At 44.0% G+C, this 20334-nt stretch overlaps 1 protein-coding gene across 1 annotated transcript in view; it reads right to left on the reverse strand.

Annotated features, from left to right (window-relative positions):
* Positions 1-334: 334 nt before the first annotated feature.
* The window catches only part of SEMA3D (semaphorin 3D), a 263507-nt gene continuing 243507 nt past the window's right edge, over positions 335-20334 (reverse strand). Inside the window, exon 18 of the mRNA XM_029615995.1 lies at positions 335-1054. Coding sequence (XP_029471855.1) covers positions 626-1054 — 429 coding nt within the window. The 3' untranslated portion in view covers positions 335-625. The remainder of the gene's footprint in view (positions 1055-20334) is intronic.

The following is a 20334-nucleotide window of genomic DNA, read 5'->3' on the forward strand; positions in this document are numbered from 1 at the left end:
TGCACAGCGCTGCATACGGCGAGTAGTGTTATAGAAGTGGGAAGTAGTAATAGTAGATAGCACGCAGTGGAAGTACTAAGGCTGTTAGGCCCCAGTTCTTACCTTGGAGATCAAAGGTGAGATGTAAATCCAGGTCTCTAAACATGAAAGACCAGAGCTACAAATTCATTCAGTTGCTAGATGGTGAAGGCTCTGGGATATTGCACAAGCACTGGGCAGACTTAGGTGGGCTTTGCAGTCCTCACCTGTTGTCACTTTCTTTGTCTACTGTCTTATGAAAATAAAAAACTCATTCAGGCGTACCCTGGCGTTCAGATGAAAAGATAAAAGGAAATCAGATACCTATGGAACATTTTAATAAATAGAGCCCTAAATATCCAAGTTATTAGCTTAATCCATGTATAGGAAGTACACCGAAAACATTTAAAATATGAAACAAAAAAAAATGAAATGATTGTTCAATTCAGTATTCATAACACTCATTTTGAAATAATCACTCCTGTATATACAGTCCTGTATGGAGAAATGAATTTCAGTATAGAGTCGTGGAGGAATAGTAACATAAGGAATGTCCAAACAGAGACTGGGGTCCGTGCAATCATTTTTACAGCTTCATATCTACAATCTACGTAGAGTCGGCTCTGGTGGCCGGACTCTTCCGTTCATGGTGCCTGCGATTTCTGCTTTTCTTGATCTCCTGGACGTGTTTCCACTTTGCCCCACTCTTGGTGCGTTGCCGCCTCTTCTCCTTGTGCCACATCTGGTCACAGTACTCGTCCAGGCTGAAGTTGGGGCTGCTGAGCAGCTGGATATAGTCCTTGTACCTGAGCCGTGACTCCGTTATTAGGTCTCTGGTGCGAGCGTCCTCGTCTTCCATTCTCTGGCTGCCAGTCTCCATCTGCTCGTTCTCTATCACCTTCACATTCAGCTTCATTATGGTGTGGAGAAACGCATGCTCCTGGGCCTTGCAGTAATAGGTCCCGGAATCCTTCTTCTGCAGACTGCGGATGAGAAGCCCGTATTCAGTTCTGATGATTCGTTCTTCAGAATTTATCTATGGAATTGTTAAAAAAATAAAAGGAAATTGGATGTTAGATACATGGAAGAGCCTCTCTCATCGATATCTAGCACTCTGCACTGTCAATGGAAACATAACTTAACGAGCCAAAATAAAGACCATATCAGCCCGTACAGCGCTAAAGTCTGCTGGTACTTTCCACCCAGAGATTTTGTGTCACATTTTCAATGCAGATATATGCATTGGTGATCCTAGCACATGCGCCAACATACACACACAAAGTTAGACATGCTCCCTAGGAGGAGTGACTTTATGCATGGAAATCGAAAGCTCCCAGCCCAACTCTACCCTCTGAAATGTGAGAGCAAGTTCCACGTGAACCTTTACCTGTAGAACCCACGGGTTGACTTTCAAAGCACGATTCAGGCACATAAAACAGGGCTTTACGCACACACACATCTGGTAAAATTCTCTAGAATGACATCCACATGCAAATGCCGCTAAAATTGCTGTACCTGTTTCATATTCGGACTGTGCATTCCATTGAAATGAAATGGGAATGTTCACGTTTTCGTTCATTTTGTTTTTAAAACAAAACAAAATTTCACTCATTTTCCTTCATTTCATTTTAAGAATGAACGCTGAGCCCCCTCGCTGGCACTGCCAGACCTCCCCTGATCCCGCCCCATTTCATTATAAGTCTGCATGGGACAGGAGCGCCCTCTGCTCACTCGTGCCCCACCCCAACCGCTGCTGCAAACGGCGGCGGCAGAGTGAGGCTGCGCCACTCTGAACGGAAGGCATCGAAGACAGTGCGGCCTGAAATCTGCGGCTGAGGAAGGGCAGGAGTGAGGAGTTAGGTTATCCGGCTACCTTAGCTTTCTAATTAACTGGATATCTTTAAAAACTATCCGCTTAATGAGTGCTGTCAAAGGCAAGGGGAAAAAACGTCCAATTCTTCCCCACCCTTTGCCAAATATGGTATATGTCAAAAACAAACTACTACAACGGGGAACACCTATAATGTGTTCTAATGTTCGGTGGCACTTGTAAGTGTAATAACCACATAATGGTTATAACATTTTAGCTAATGCATATTGCATACTGGCTTTAATTTCAAAAGTTTCAAGAATGTTTTGATTATTTTTTTAACTTCGATAATAATTGTATCTTATACTTCAACAATAGTGCTTCGGTACTGGCTTATGTGATGATTCGCGATGCACACTCCCCTAGTCGGTCAACCCGACTCACTTCTGTCACAATTGCGAAGGAATGCTGTACTCATCTTGGTAGGTGTCGTGGACCAGTGTCCATCCTCTTGCTGGGCAGACGGCCCCCGACTCACGCAGGAAGTTTACACTGAAGCAGTAGTTTGTTTTTGAAATAGCAGGAGGGGGAATCTGCAAGGTCTTGCTGTTTGTGGTAAATATCGTATATGGGTATCAGTCAGGCTGCACCCCCATCACTCCACCAACCCCTCCAAAAATAGCAGAAACTGCGGCGATTGGCAGGCGGCCGGCACCCCCAGCCCCTTCCTATTTAAAGAATAAATAAATAAATCCTGCTCCCTCCCACCTATGGGCAGGTCGCACCCTCCTATTCCACAGCAGGAAGCTGTAAATCAGGCCCTGCCGGGAGCGCAATCATTCCTCAGCGCCGCATCTGTGCTGGAAGCCGTAATGGCTGACGCGTCTAGCGTGGGAAGCATGAGCTGGGGGCGTGATCGCGCGCCCGGCAGGGAATGAGTCACAGTTTCGGGGAATGTTCAGCCCGTCTATGGGTGTGGGGGGGACCGGGGGGAGGGAGTAGGATTTATATCTTTACACAGGAACCTGCCGATCATTACAGTTTCAAGCATTTTTGGAGGGGTTTGCAGGGTCGGAGGGCACAGCCCAACTTGCCCACATACGATATTTAGTGGGGGAGGGGAGAATTGGACCGCAGGCCCTTTATTTTCCCCCGTTGCCTTTGGGAGGACTCGTTAAGCGGATGCTTTTACAGATATCCAGTTAGTTATCCGGCCACACAAGGCGGTGATAATAAATAACCAGCTAAGGTAGCCAGATTACCTAACTCCTCTCCAAAATGCCCCCAGATAGCTCTTTTTTCTGGCTAGGTTTTAGCTGGCTACTGACTTATCTGACTAAACTCTAGCTGCATAAGAGGCTGAATATACCTTAACTTGCCATTTGGATGGATAACTTGAAGTTGTGCATCTAATAGGGGTGTGCATTCGGATTGACCGCATTAGTAAAACGCAACTCATATTTTTTTTTTACTTAAAAAATTGATTCGACATAAACGATCGGATTTCCCACATATCGAACATAGATATGTTCGATATGTGGGAAATCGCGATTGTTGAGCCAAAATAAAAATATAACCCCCCCACCCTCCTCAATCCCCCCCCCCCCGACTTACCACAACTCCCTGGTGATGGAGCGAGGAGTGAGGACGCCATTTCTGCAATCCTTGGCGAGAAGCATGTGACGTCGGCGGCACGTCGAGTGACGCCGGCGTCACGTGATTCCCGGCAAGTTCGCGCCGGACGGCTCGTTCGGCCCAAAAAGAACTTTTGGCCAGCTTGAGGGGGTCAGGAGGCCCCCCCAAGCTGGCCAAAAGTTCTTTTTGGGCCGAACGAGCCGTCCGGCGCGAACTTGCCGGGAATCACGTGACGTCGGCGTCACGTGATTCCCGGCAAGTTCGCGCCGGACGGCTCGTTCGGCCCAAAAAGAACTTTTGGCCAGCTTGAGGGGGTCAGGAGGCCCCCCCAAGCTGGCCAAAAGTTCTTTTTGGGCCGAACGAGCCGTCCGGCGCGAACGAGCCGGGAATCACGTGACGCCGCGTCACTCGACGTGCCACCGACGTCACATGCTTCTCGCCAAGGATTGCAGAAATGACGTCCTCACTCCTCGCTCGATCACCAGGGAGTTGTGGTAAGTCTGGGGGGGGGATTAAGGAGGGTGAGGGGGTTTAAATTTTTTTTTTGCACATATGTACATATACCCAACTCATTGGATTTTTTTTATGTCCATATTGGCCGCAAGTGGGACCCCCTTTCGGACATAAAAAATATGAACATAAAATTTTGCTCTGCACATCCCTAGCATCTAAATGGCTTCTGAATATTGATCTCTATGTTTCCATTTGCAGCTGAAAGGAGGGAGACAGGAGTAGAATAAGGAAATACTTCTTTATACAAAGAGGTGGAAGAAAGCACAAACAAGCTCAGAACTCATGAAAGCACAGAGGATGGTTGGGCAAAGCTAGAGATAAAGCTTGATCTGGGATAACGCACAGAATCTATCTGCCAGCGTATTCTATGCTTCCATTTGTAAAGCATTAATGAAGACGTCTCTCTCGCTGAATGTCTATGGCTCTGGAGGTCTGTAGATCTGGGAATTAACAGGCGTAGCAGAGGCCTAGTCATAGCTTTATCACTATATTGCCTGCCCCAGCAGCCGAGTACTGACAGGCCCGGGAGGCGACTTGTGCACCACTGGGGAGAAAATCCAAAGTTCCCAAGCCACGCTACCCCCAAAATACAAAGGAAAATAACTCGTCATACAAAAAAAGGACTTTAATCTCTTAAGGTTAAATAGAGCTACAAAATAAGTTCATACACTCCCATACTTTGGCTGAGCTAACATCTGTCAGAAATGAAAGTTTAATAATCTGTAAATGTTTCTCCTCTTATTTGTGGTTTCTCCTCTTATTTATGTTTCTCCTCTTATTTATGGTTTATCTCCTCTTATTTATGGTTTATCTATTCAGTATTAGGAATGAAAAATGCCTTCCCCCATCGATTTCTAGTTTGAGTCTAATTAATGCAGTAGCTGCAGCCTTGAAAATTATCACAATCAATTGCTGAAAGCTCTTGCCTTTTTCAGAAAATAATTGATTCCAGATTAGTTCCTGATGCTCTCTCCCACTTGAGTAGTTCATCCCTATGGTATCATTGATACTGGATTCCAAAGAAAATGATGGTAAGGACCTCAGGAAAAGACAGACTGTGACGAAGTCTGACACTGTCCATGCAAAACACTGGGCATCAGTACACAGCAACCATTTGTCCCATTCTATAAGAGTGCCAAATGTTACAAAGTCATGGATTATGCCAGGAGCCAATGAATCACCAGCCTGGTAGATTTGTCTAAGGAACAATTAAATGACTCGCATGAGCAAGAATAGCAGTTAGAGCAACACCCAAGGACTCCTACAGTAACCTTGCTTTACACTGAGGCACTGTGCCACCCTGCAAATGGATAAATGAAATATTGTTTCACACCCCTTATACCGGGAGCTGGAAATACTGCTTGTATGCTTTTAATTAAGATTATGAAGTATATTGTGACTTAGATGGCAATGAAACATAGAAACATATAGAAACATAGAAATGACGGCAGAAGAAGACCAAATGGCCCATCCAGTCTGCCCAGCAAGCCACGCAGTCCATCCATTTATTTATTTATTTTTTTGTTTTTGTTTTTTTCCCAGCCTTTTTCTCCCTCCACCCTTTTTTTTTTCCCCACCCTTTTTCACCCTCCACCCTTTTTCTCCCTCCCACCCATCACTATTGGCTTCCAGCACCCTCTGGCCCCAACTCCCTTCCACCCCTCCACCATGCAGAGAGCAGCGCTGTATCCGCTTCCCAGTGAACATCCAGCTCAAACAGGGGTAGCAACCGCCGCAACATGCAGGCCACACCCCTGCCCCATACTCCTACCCACCCCTGCTTTGTTTGTTTGTTTCTTGTTTTAGTTTTATTTGGAGATGGCAGCCCTCCGTGAAGGTGGAACACCATCCACTGGCCACTGGCATCCCGCTCTGTGACTGCCTCTGTGGCTACTGCTGCTCCGTGCAGTGTTTTGCTGGCTCCTCTTTATTTACGCCCACTAGACTTGATGGATCCACAGTGTTTATCCCTAATGCTTACATTAGGCATTTTTTACTCCATCAGGTAATTCATTTACTTTTTAGTTTTACACTTCTATAGCACCCAGAGTGGTTTGCATCATAAAGTAGAAATATCACAATGGCTTCCAGCGTAAAATGCAATAAGCCCCCTCTTCCTTACTCTCACTAAAGGAGAGCACCTGAACTAAAGCAATCTAAAGCACTCCCTCACGCAGACCTAGACAGGGCGGCATCCATTTGGGGTGACCCATGTGCGGCCTGCTCCTCAGCTCTCTCTCCTCCCCAGCAGTGACTTCCTATATAAAAATGCCGGGAAGCAAAGCCAAGATTTACATTTTAATCCAATACCACCACTTTTAGATACCGGACTTTGCAGTAAGCATTTTTTCTAGCGTGACAAAGCTTTCACATTGCAGAGCTACAAACCCAGGCATCTAGGTTGGTTTCCCTGATCAATCCCCATTTACTCTGAGACCGTAAGAATGTCAATTAGCCCTCTGCCCTCTATTTGGGATTTTGATTTATTGAGCATTCTTTGTGGGCAATTTTCAGTTTTCCCCAGCCCTGCAAGCTCTCTTTCAAAAAGAAACTCCCATATGGAGACTTTTAAAGCATTGATGATCTATCTGAGCATCTAGGAATGCCCCTGTTACCCTCACATGTCGAAGGCTTTGAGAAGTAGCTTCTTCATGGCTGGGTCAGTGATATGTACCTGTAACCCCTCTTCCACCTTTGCAGGGATTAAGGGACACATTTAGGTGCTGCAGGGTTTAGGCTAGGGGGCTGCAAGGCCCAGGAGATCTTCCATGGGGAGAAGCAATAGCTGCAGGGCTCATATGATTAGGACACATGCGCCACCTAAGGGAAAAAAAATCTACTGTCCACTAGAGCAAGTGTCCTTCCAAAATGACAACATTTACAGATGTACAACTTGCCAAATCAAACCACAGAAATCAAAATGCAGTCAAAGGCTTTACAGCACAAGCGGCTCCTTTCTTCTCATATCCTAGCAGAGGACTCTTTAGAGATTCTTCGCTGTATTGGTACCTGGGAAAGATTTGCTGATTTTCTACTCCAAGCAAGAAACTTGACAGATCTCCTGGCTGAAGGTGAAATATCCTCATAAACCCTTTGGGGATTCTTCCTCTGAGAATCCTCGAAATTGTGCGCCATGCGGACTTCTTCTGCCACTCTTTGGTGCAGAAACTCCTGGGACAGGTTCACAAGCCTAGTAGGGGTGTGCATTCGGATTGACCGCATTAGTAAAACGCAACTCATATTTTTTTTTTACTTAAAAAATTGATTCGACATAAACGATCGGATTTCCCACATATCGAACATAGATATGTTCGATATGTGGGAAATCGCGATTATTGAGCCAAAATAAAAATATAAACCTCCTCACCCTCCTTAATCCCCCCCCCGACTTACCACAACTCCCTGGTGATGGAGCGAGGAGTGAGGACGCCATTTCTGCAATCCTTGGCGAGAAGCATGTGACGTCGGCGGCACGTCGAGTGACGCCGGCGTCACGTGATTCCCGGCTCGTTCGCGCCGGACGGCTCGTTCGGCCCAAAAAGAACTTTTGGCCAGCTTGGGGGGGCCTCCTGACCCCCCCAAGCTGGCCAAAAGTTCTTTTTGGGCCGAACGAGCCGTCCGGCGCGAACGAGCCGGGAATCACGTGGCGCCGCGTCACTCAGACGCGGCATCACGTGATTCCCGGCAAGTTCGCGCCGGACGGCTCGTTCGGCCCAAAAAGAACTTTTGGCCAGCTTGGGGGGGTCAGGAGGCCCCCCCAAGCTGGCCAAAAGTTCTTTTGGGCCGAACGAGCCGTCCCGCGCGAACTTGCCGGGAATCACGTGACGTCGCGTCTGAGTGACGCGGCGCCACGTGATTCCCGGCGAGTTCGCGCCGGACGGCTCGTTCGGCCCAAAAAGAACTTTTGGCCAGCTTGGGGGGGTCAGGAGGCCCCCCGGCGCGAACGAGCCGGGAATCACGTGACGCCGCGTCACTCGACGTGCCACCGACGTCACATGCTTCTCGCCAAGGATTGCAGAAATGACGTCCTCACTCCTCGCTCGATCACCAGGGAGTTGTGGTAAGTCTGGGGGGGGATTAAGGAGGGTGAGGGGGTTTAAATTTTTTTTTTGCACATATGTACATATACCCAACTCATTGGATTTTTTTTATGTCCATATTGGCCGCAAGTGGGACCCCCTTTCGGACATAAAAAATATGAACATAAAATTTTGCTCTGCACATCCCTAAAGCCTAGAGGCCATCCTTTGCTCCAGACAGTAAATCCACCTCTTCAGACCGAGAAGGCAATCTCCACTACAGACAGGAGCTCAGTGACAACTCTCCTCTCACGAGAATCACCTCTTGGCTCTCTCTCACTCAGGATCCTCCTGGACCCCCAAACCTTCTCCTTAAGCCTCAGCTACCTGGAGGAGATCCAGAGAAGAGATCCTTAGAAACGTCTTCCTTCTCCTGACAACATCTGTAAGTGATGTGAGACACTTTGGAAGTTAGTGAAGGACGGGAGACGTCTATTACTCCCTTACAAGGGATGTGGAAAGGACAATTTTTTGTTTTGAGTTTTCATTTCTTTTGATTTTGTATTCATTTTTCATTTTGTTTAAAAGATATTTAATTTCTTATATTTAATTGAAACAAAATAAACATTCAAAAATACAGGAATAAAACGAAATGAAGGGGGTCAGGTTATCCACCACCATAATAAAAATATTAAACTCACACTGGGCTTCCTCATAACCATCTCACCCCGTCCATGGGGTTGAATAAGTCAAAATAAAGCAGGAGCGATCCCGAGTCAGTCCTGTTCCCACTGAGTCCCATTGTCGAAATTACACCGGCTGGCCCTAAAGGCTAGTGCCATTTTGTTGTTTGGCCATACATTGGCACAGGGCCAGCCGGTGCTATTTTGACAGTGGGACCCAGTACGGCAGTAACACCTGAGATTTCCATTCTGCCCCATTTTGACATATTTGACCGCATTGAAAAGATGGAGATGGGGAGATGAGGAAGGCCCAGAAGGGTTCATGTTTAATTGCGGTGGTGGGGGTGGCAGTGGCAGTAGCAGGAGGTACTTTCTGAAACAAAAGGAAAAGCCAATGAATTTCACTGAGTTTTCTGTTGGTTTTGTGTTGAAATGACACAGAAATTAAACGGTGCATTTCCTTGTGATTTTCATGTTTCAAAATCAATGCACACCCCTACCCCTTACATAAACAGCAGCCCCTCCTCATCTGAGGTCCTGTAAGTTGTTTAAACGTGGCAGCCGTCTGCCCGAGCCTGCAGACACAATTCTCCTGTGACTGCCTTCCACACTTCACATCATGGGACGGTGGATTAAATTTACACTCTAGACACAGGAGCCACAAAGAGAAGCTGCTTAACGCCAGAAACACAAGTTGTCATCTATTTGGATGATGAGCCCCATCTATTATCAAATTATTCTTGCTTGAATGCGGGCTTGTTCTTGACAGGACACAGGGATTAGAAAGCATGGATGTGAAGATGCCTAATCGTCTGCGGACATGTTCAAACCCGCATTGGCTAATCGGATTGTGGGAGAAGGCTTTCAGTGGGTCTTAATTCTGTTAGAAGTGCCCTGGAACCTTCACAGCAGGAATGGGAGTTGGAAAAACATGAAATACAAACTCTAGAAATCATGTTTTGGTTGGGAAGTGTTTCTTTTTCTCTATTCAAAAGCCTTCAGGTTTTATGGTTCTTTACTAATGTCGTAGTCCTTTGGCTTCTAAGCAGGATTTTGGCACCAGCATCCATAAGTGGACACCATGGCTTTACGATATTCTCAGCTTTAGTCTCTCTCTGCTTTTCTGAATAATTCCTAACATTCGGTTTGCTTTTTTGACTGCTGCTGCACACTGAGCCGAGGATTTCCTGAGTGCTAAAGAACCTTGGAGTCACTGTAGACAAAACATTGAATTCCTCAGCTCAGTGTGCTGCTATTTGATGAGCACTTTCATAATTAAAAGAAAAAAAAATAAGCAGAGGCTTAATGATGGGTCTGTAGCAGCGATGTGTACTGCTGTGACGGAGACCTGGGTTCATTTCTTATACCTGGCACCTAAAAACTGAAACCAGACCTCAAGCATCTTATATCCAAGGTCACTATTGAACTTCTGACTCCTTCGGTAATCCCTCTGGGTTCTGATCGTTCGTTGCATATCCCTCTAGGATCCATTTCCTGCGTTGTTACATGGATAAACACACAGGCATGTGCTTTATCCTAGAGATATGCAGCATCCTAAGAGGTAATAGACACCATCTTCTTAGGCCTAATCTCAAGATATGGATCTTATTTTGAGTTTGTTTATTGCTGATAGTTCTAATCCTATTGGTCCAGGCAGCTGTCAGTCAACATGACCAAAGTTCCATCAGAAAACCTTCAGCAGACAGCTTGCTTCAGAAGGTCCAACTTCTCCCGTCCCACACTTTTTCACACTCTCTTTACAGAGTGTACTGTTTCATTGTTTTAGCAGGACTGCAGAATTCAAGGTCTCGCTAAAATATACTTTTCAATTTTCATCCTACACAAACTGTCATGAATAGTGATATCTTGGCACTTATTGGTTTTAAAAGCAAATAGCATATCTTTGGAATTGTAACCCCTGGATTGGTGGGGATTGGTGGGGCAAGCAAACACCCAATGCTCCCTATGGTTCTTTCCTGATGGGGGGCAGGGGCAGGGGCAGTGAATGAAAAGTCTTGTAAGGTCCTTAAGTCCTTTAGAGAGGTCTTTGTTATTTTCCGGGAATACCCCCCATACTGCCAGATAGTCTGGTGGTGTTTAGAATAAATCTTTACCGGAATCACTGATGCAAATAAATAAAATGATGAACATGACAGCAAACACCCCAAAATCTCACACCCTGGGGGTTTCTTTTCCTCACTACCTACTTGCTCTGACATAGTCTTTGGAGAAGGCCTCGCTCCTTTTTGAGAGTGGCCCATGCTTTCTGGTGTGCAGATCTCGGTAGCCCAGTAAGTGCACTGGAACCCTCTCCTGAACTGAGGAGCTTCCGCTGCCTCCTTCCAAGCAGCAACTCTGAACGTAGATGTCCCAGTCTATCAGAAATCAACCACATTTCCCAATCCAACCAGAAATCCACTCTACAAATCTCAAATGCAAGGACCAACTCCAACTCCCCTTTCACTTCTTTTGAGGTTCTTTCAATCCCTGGAGTCTCTTTGGACCCCAAGAAAATCTCCAAAGGCCTAAGGCCCGGGAACCTCATCCTTGGGTCCCAGTCATGCTTTCAGAAGAGGAGACGGAGGAACAAGAAGATGAGCGAAAGTGGGATCATGGGGGTTTGTTAAATCCCACTCCCTCTGGGGAGTGTCGGGAAACCCTCTGCACTCCTATTCTCTCTGACATCATGCATTCACTTACAGAAAGCTGAGAGTCCTAACTCTTCATAAGAACATGGTCGATGACAGCAGATAAAGACCTATTGGCCTACCTAAACTGCTCGGTAAACATCCAAATTACTTTTTCTTGTCCTCCTCATTGGTTCGCTTGGAGAGTCGATCATGCAAGGCCTCATGCTTAATACGCATTCAGCCTCTCCCCTACCTAGTGATGTAAGCTGTAGGCTGAATGTTGCTCCCAATCTGTTTCTTTTTACTATGCAACTGGCATTTCCCAAACTGAAGGAGGCGGATGATGGGAACAAGTAAAGCTCATTTCTGGGTTCAGGTTTTAACTATATCCAAATGGACTGTATAGTTTTAATGACACAAAACTAGACCATAAAACAAAATGTACAACCCACTGCTTCATAAACTTTTTCTTCGTGAGAGGAAAAAGTAATGATTTTGGTTAATCTTCAAAATATGCTGCACATTTCTTGACTCATTATTTCTAAGTTCATTATAATTCATTTTAAAAGTGCAAATTAGCCACTTCTGGCTGTGTGGTAAAAAACAGATGTTGCCATATGTCATGGTTCGTGCATTCTGCCACACATACAGAAATCGCTGCAAGCAATGCTTAATGTGCAAAAGGGGTGAATTTAACTAGAATGATAACGGTTACAAATTGGACAATTACATTTGTGGCTGCAGGTCAGAAACTGGCTAAATGGAAGTGGTGTCATCTAATGAGGTCACCACCTTTTGTCCTCTGCTAATGGCATGTTTGGATAACTCGTTCGTTACGAACCATTCGCATGTCCTCGTTTCTTCACAGCTAAAGCACTGCAGCTGTTTGAGAGGAGATGCTGGCTTCAAAGACAACCTTCTCTCATCAATCGACATCTGAAAAAGGCATCAAGGTAAAGCTGCCTACAAGTGAAAGAGAGGAAGCGGAGGCAGAAGGGCTTACAGGAAGAGAAATAAATACTAATATTGAGGATTTGATGCAATCTTTTCATTTCATGGAGATTTGAAATTACAGTGAATTCCTCTTGCAAGAGCATTCCTGGAAGCAGATGAAATGGTTTCCAGCAGCAGATTTTTCTTGTAACAGGGATTACTTTCAAAGCAGTGAGCACAGAAAATTTGTGGCAGAGGTATTTCCATACCAGAAATCAATATATGTAGACTGCAAAAGATTAATTCTAAACATTGCACTAAGGATCATAGAGCACTGACTGTTTTAAAAAGGTGAATCACCTTGAACAGCTCTAAAACTGATATCTATTTTTAGCTGCACATTCCTCAGTATTCCCCTGTATCAACTTGACATCAATGGGAATGTCCACATTTGATCACTACTTTATAGCTTTCTTCCTCAATGCAGTACTCATGGGGTTGCCAGATCAGTATGCCTTGGATAGAAGCCTCCCTCCTATTATAGTGGCCAAGGAAATTTGAGGATGTTGTGTTATGGTGTCGTGAGCAGATGCTGATCTTAAACCTAGTTTGAAAGTTGGGCTCTTAGATTGTAAGCCCTCTGGGTGTCAGGAAAATATCTACTGCACCAGACTGAAATTTGCCTTGAGCTACCAATGAAAAAGCATGAGCTAAATAACTGATCATTCTGAAATCTCCTGTACAGGGAAGACATCTTAGAATTTCTTAGAATATCTTGCCATGTGAATGTTCAATCTATCAATATGGGCAATAAAGAAGTATCATTCTGGTCTAATTTTGAGTTAATCTCATCTTTAGAAATACAATCCCTGATAGGGGTGTGCATTCGTATTGAACATAAATGTAAAACGCTACTTTTTTTTTTTTTTTAACTTAAAAAAGTGATAAGACATAAACGATCGGATTTCCAACTTATTCAACATAGCTATGTTGAATAAGTTGGAAATCGCGATTGTTGATCCAAAATAAAAATTTAAACCCCTCACCTTCCTTAATCCCCCCCCAAAGACTTACCACAACTCCCTGGTGATCCAGCGAGGAGTGAGGACGCCATTTCTGAAAGCCTTTCCGAGGAGCAAGTGACGTCGGCGCCACGTCGGAGTGATGCGGCGTCACGTGATTCCCCGTGGGTTCGCGCCGGAACGCTCGTTCGGCCCAAAAGGAACTTTTGGCCAGCTTGGGGGGGCCTCCTGACACCCCCAAGCTGGCCAAAAGTTCCTTTTGGGCCGAACGAGGGTGCCGGAGGGAACTCGCGGGGAATCACGTGACGCCGCGTCACGCCGACGTCACGTGATTCCCCGCGGGGTCACTTCCGGGATCCTCGTTCGGCCCAAAAGGAACTTTTGGCCAGCTTGGGGGGGCCTCCTGACATCCCCAAGCTGGCCAAAAGTTCCTTTTGGGCCGAACGAGGATCCCAGAAACGACCCCGCGGGGAATCACGTGACGTCGGCGCCACGTCGCAGTGACGCGGCGTCACGTGATTCCCCGCGAGTTCCCTCCGGCACCCTCGTTCGGCCCAAAAGGAACTTTTGGCCAGCTTGGGGGTGTCAGGAGGCCCCCCCAAGCTGGCCAAAAGTTCCTTTTGGGCCGAACGAGCGTTCCAGCGCGAACCCGCGGGGAATCACGTGACGCCGCGTCACTCCGACATGACGCCGACGTCACGTGCTCCTTGCAAAGTTGGTCAGAAATGGCGTCCTGACCCCGCTGGACCACCAGGGAGTTGTGGTAAGTCTTGGGGGGGGGAATTAAGGAGGGTGAGGGGTTTAAATTTTTATTTGCACATATGGACATATACTCAACTCATTGAATTCTGTTTATGTCCATATTGACCGCAAATGGGACCCCCTTTGGACATATGGACATATGAACTTAAACTTTTGCTCTGCACATCCCTAATCCCTGATCAACAGTATGAACGCTGCCAATCACCCACTAGACAGTATTCCTATTCAATCGTTGAAATCAATTAAATCAGTAATTACCAGCTCTTTAACAGAAATAATTAATTTATCTCTCTTTGAAGGTTGTTTTCCCGATATTTTGAAATCTGCAGTAATCAAACCTATTTTAAAAAAAAACAACCTGGATCCAGGTATTCTCAACAATTATCGACCTATCTTCAATCTATCGTTCCTAGTGAAATTGCTTGAGAAAGTTGTACAAAAGCAACTGACTGAACATCTAGACAATAATAATATACTATACTCATCACAGTTCGGATTTAGAAAATACTTCAACACTGAAGCACTTCTTCTCGCATTAACCGATACAATGCTAAAAGGCTTTGACAACAGGCAAAGTTATCTACTGATCCTGTTAGATCTATCTGCTGCCTTTGACACAGTAAACCATTCCATTCTTCTTGACCGCTTAATAGAAATCGGACTCGCAAATAACACACTTCAATGGTTCTCATCCTACCTAAGAACATAAGAACATAAGAATATGCCATACTGGGTCAGACCAAGGGTCCATCAAGCCCAGCATCCTGTTATCAACAGTGGCCAATCCAGGCCATAAGAACCTGGCAAGTACCCCAAAACTAAGTCTATTCCATGTTACCGTTGCTAATGGCAGTGTCTATTCTCTAGGTGAACTTATTTATTTATTTATTTATTTAGGGTTTTTATATACCGACTTTCTTGATATATATATATCAAATCAAGTCGGTTTCCAAATAACACAACTATCGCCGGGGGGCGTTACATTAAACAATAAACATAATATTGAACAGAGTAACCTTAAACAATAAGTACTGCCACATTTATTCGCATAGTCTTATTTACTCATCTTGTTACTCTTTTACATTAATTGGCTGAAATGTAAATATTGCTCTGTTCCTTTATCTCCCCTCTTCCAGTTCCAAGTTAATTTTCCCTGTTTTTTTGTAACTTTCTCACATCCTTTTCTGATTCCCTGTATTTAAAGTTCAAGGTTTTTATTGAGAATATTGTTTATTACGCTACGTTATGCCTTTCACACTTTGTTAATTGTGAACCGGGTTGATGTGATGCCTGTCATGAAACTCGGTATAACAAAAACAATAAATAAATAAATAAATAAATAAATAAGGTCGTTACATTAAACCATAAACATAGTATTGAACAGAGAACGTGTAGGGTTACTTTGAACAATCAATAAGGTCCTGATGGTCCTGAGGGTATTAGGTTGGTGGTGGACTTTAAATTGCGCTATTTTGTTCTTTGACCTGTGTCGAAGTGTTCCTGCGATTCTGGAAAGGCTTGCCGGAAGAGCCATGTTTTAAGGTTTTTCTTGAAGGTTAGATGGCAAGTTTCGAGTCGAAGATCTGGCGGAAGTGAGTTCCAAAGGGTGGGCCCGGCTGTGGAGAGTGCTCGTTTAGCTAGCGAGGTTTTAATCGGGGGAGTGTGTAAACCTTTGTAATTATATCTGATAGGTCTTTTTGATGTGTGAAGGCGGAGTTGAACTTAATAGCAGGTAATGGACTTCTCCTCCAAGAACTTATCCAATTCTTTTTTAAACACAGCTATACTAACTGCACTAACCACCTCCTCTGGCAACAAAGTCCAGAGTTTTCAGGTAAAAATCAACAACTCCTTCTCAGAAAAAGTCCATCTTAAAACTGGTGTTCCACAGGACTCCTCACTCTCCGCCACATTATTTAACATTTACATGCTTCCCCTCTGACATCTACTTGCTGGTCTTGGGCTTACACATTACATATACGCTGACGACACACAGATATTAATTCCAATACACAACTCTCTCGATTCAACCTATAAAAAAAATACCATGTACTTATCCATCATTAAACAGCTTCTGACACATATGAGACTCATATTAAATATTGATAAAACAGAAATTATAATGCTGGACAGAAAAATGAATTTTATATCCTTGCCACCACTGAAACCTGAAGATCAACAAACTGAAATTTCCCCTGTATCATATGCACGTGACCTTGGAGTAATCATGGACAGTGAATTAAATCTTAAAACTCATATCTCATCCAAAATTAAAGAGGGTTATCATAAACTTTTAACACTGAGATCACTAAAGCCTCTTCTAAAACCCTCTGATTTTAGAACAGTACTTCAACTCCTTATATTTGTTAACATTGACTACTCTAATTCACTTTTACTTGGCCTACCTCTATCTACAATTCACCCTCTACAGATTTTACAGCACTAGGAAACAGGAACACATCACTCCGATTTTAATATCCTTACATTGGCTGCCTATAAAGCTCAGAACTGAGTACAAGGTTTTATGCATTTTATACAAGATCATCCATGAGGATCAGACTGACTGGCTAAATGCAGCTTTCTAACTCCACACACCCCAACGAAACCTACAATCGGCAAACAAAGGTTTATTAACGATCCCATCTGAATGATCTGAACATCTCTCCCAAGTAAGAGAATGTGCAATTTAATTAGCGACCCCCAAAGATATGGAATTCACTCCCAGCGGAAATACGGCTACAACCGAGTTTAAAGATATTTAAAAAGGATGGTAAGATCTGGCTATTTATGAAAGAATACCAAGACCCCAAAGAATCTACCTGCTCTCTCACACTTACTTCACCTATTTTATCTTTTCTTTGAAATGCCGCTAATAATCGTTATCCATTTATTATGTTTTATTATTTTGTTTAGTTTTTACTGACTTGTATTAACAATTGTTTTTCAATTTTTATTACTGTTTTATCTATTACGCATTGGGGTAGATTTTTAAAGTTATGCACGGGCGTAGATTTGTTCACGCAACCCGGCGTGAACAAATCTACACCCGATTTTATAACATGTGCGCGCTGCCGTGCGTATTTTATAAAATCCAGGGTCGGCGCACGCAGCAGCCTGCCTCCATTCCCTCTGAGGCCACTCCGAAATCGGAGTGGCCTCGGAGGGAACATTTTTTCCGGCCCCCCCCCACCTTCCCCTCCATTCCCCTACCTAACCCACCCCCCAGCCCTAACTAAATTCCCCCCACCTTTGTTCAGAAAGTTATGCCTGCCTGAGGCAGGCATAACTTGTGCGCGCCGGCCAGCTGCCGGCGCGCCATTCCCCAGCCCAGGGACTGGTTCGGAGGCCTCGACCATGCCCCCGGAATGCCCCTGTGCCGGCACCACGCCCATGGCCCCGCCCTGGAACACCCCCAAATGCCGTGTCACCCCGACACACCCCCACCACGCCCCCGACATGCCCCCAAGCAAAGCCCCGGGACTTATGCGCATCCCAGGGCTTTGTGTGCGCCGGCGGCCTATGCAACATAGGCGCGCCAGCACGCAAGTCCCCTGCGCGTGTAATTCTAGCTGGATTTACGCGCGCAAGGCTTTTAAAATCTGCCCCATTGTATTTATGTTCTTATGTATTGTATTTTTCTTTTACTATGTTGTAAACCGTTGTGATGGTTCCACCGAGACGGTATACAAAATCAGCAAATAAATAAGTAAATAAATAGATACATTTTGGGTCCAATATTCAAAACTAAACATTTATTTAAGTTAGCTAGATAAGACTTATCCGGTTAACTTAAATGGGATATTCAACAGCACTGCTAATCTGGCTAAGTTAGACCTGATCTATGGCAGGTCTGACTTAACTGGTTAACTTAACCAGATAAGGGCCTCATTTTCCAATATCGCATTGGTATCGCATGCGATACCAAAAAGGGGTGTACCTTATGCTAATAAGTATGTGTATCACAAATTGCGATATCAGCTATGCAAAAGGCTGTTATTGTGGTTCAAGATGTCTCCTAATGGGGGGGGGGGGGAGAGAGAGAGAGAGAGAGAGAGAGAGAGAGAGAGAGAGAGAGAGAGAGCGAGCACCTTGCTCTAGTGCCTCCTCCCTAGACAGGTATTTGTATCCCAATGGGAGGCCCACCTAGTAACTCGAGGTGAGATTTAAGTATTAGTGTAGGGGTTAGGGGCCACTTTGACATTCAACGTGAGACATACGAACAGAACAGTGGTCTCTTGTGAAGATTTGATGACTTATGGAGTGAGGAAACTCACTCCAAGATGAGGTTTGTGCAATGTTCTCTCCACCTAGCTTGATGGACTCTCTACCTGGGTAACAACAAGGTGGAGAGAACATTGCACAAACCTCATCTTGGAGTGAGTTTCCTCACTCCGAAGGCCAGCAAATCTTCACAAGAGACCACTTTCTGTTCGTACGTCTCATGTTGAATGTGAAAGTGGCCCCTAACCCCCTACACTAATACTTAACCCTCACCTCGAGTTACTAGGTGGGCCTCCCTTAGGGATACAAATAAATTAAAAATTTGCAAATCACATTAACTGCCGTTAGCGTGATTTGCGGAATTATCACACGCAGTAATTCCTTGGAAAATGAGGCCCTAATTCTGAATATTGGCAATTATCCATTTAAGTTAACCAGATAATTAGCCCCACCCCGGGCCTCCCATGTTCTTTACTGAAGAAGTGATATCTGTTCTAGTACCTATCTTCTTATAAAAATATTGTATTTGGCATTCTAATGGAAGTCTTCTCATAGTGCCTATAAGTGATGTCTGCTATCAACCCCAGCATTTGTTTTACAGTAGCAAATTAGAGATCTATTTACTAAAATGCAGAGCATGGAAAACACATGTTAACATGCATTTTTAATTGAAACAAATTAGTTCTAATAGGGTCTATTCACTAATTACATGCATTAATAAATAGCCCCTTTATGAAGCAATATTTTGTTCTATTCTGCTAATTTAACGGGTTAGCTTAAAATAAGGTGCAATATTCGAAAAACACAAGTATATAGCATGGGTAGCAGTTGTTGTCCTGTACCAAGAAGAAACCTATGTCATCAACTTTTATTCATTTAACGGCCTAGGTAATTGCCCTGAAACTCTGGGGCAGTTATCTTAACAAAGGAGCACTGACAGATGTAGACTGGTAGTGACCTGCAGTGTCCTGTTTTGCTATAGACGGGGTTCAGCTTTGATGAATTCAATGCAGATAGCCATGACAATTCCTAGGAAACCTGCAGGATAACTACATATTGCTGGATGTTTCCAAAAGTTGGCTCTGCACATCAAGCTCATTGGATCTAATTCATCTATGCTGGTTATGGTATCTAAAAAAAACACATCATACCTCACGCATAAAGCAAACATATTCCATTCCATGAGAAGTGATCCATAACACTGCTTCAGATGGACGGGAACTCCTTACAATTTTTGTGCAAAATAATGCCAAACCTTAACATTTATGAGGCTTTATGAAATATTGCAGTAAGAGTACAATTTTCTAAATAGCTAAACATATAAGGATTTCTATTCCTTTTTCATGAAAAACAGATTCTGGTTAATCAAGTTTGATATTCTAAATACTAAGGGCTCAATATTCAGTGACATCTAGACAGATAACTAGTGAGTTATCCAGTTTAATGCCAACTTTTAAATATTTCTCTCACGTAATCATCTAAAATGTAGCCAAATTATATATATATAGGGGCTTTCTGGGGTGAAGTTAAATTAGCTGGCTAAGTTATACGTCTAATTCAGTTAGCTGGATAAGTTATCTGGCTAACTCTAAATATCCATGTGCCTTAGAGTAGCCCTAAAGTTAGCCGGATACACTTTATCCAGCTAACTTTAAGATAGTCAGATATATTCAACGATGCAATGTACCACTGATCCAGCAGTCAAAGTTAGCCGGGTAAGTTTGCAATCTGGATAATGACTGACTATCACCCCCTAAGTGTCGTGGTTTCATGGGGAACTACGTATTCAGCATTGTGACTACTAAGGCTATTATCTGTGCATAATAATGTAGCAGTATATCAAGTAAAGAGGCCAAGGTACAACAGTGAGTTTACATCAGCTATCAACATGCACTAATTAGCTCATCTTTTGTGGCCCGTATTAATGACATGTAAATGAGATTAATTTACTAGCATTAAAGTTAGTGTGTTAACATTCAAATTATTGCAGAAACCTAACTACACCTTACAACTGTCATTAACATTTTTTTGCATTAACATGTCTGTGCTCAATTTTTACATATTTTACCATATTAGTTTTCTGTGTGC

This window comes from Rhinatrema bivittatum, chromosome 9 (assembly GCF_901001135.1).
Source record: "Rhinatrema bivittatum chromosome 9, aRhiBiv1.1, whole genome shotgun sequence".
Classification (NCBI taxonomy): domain Eukaryota; kingdom Metazoa; phylum Chordata; class Amphibia; order Gymnophiona; family Rhinatrematidae; genus Rhinatrema; species Rhinatrema bivittatum.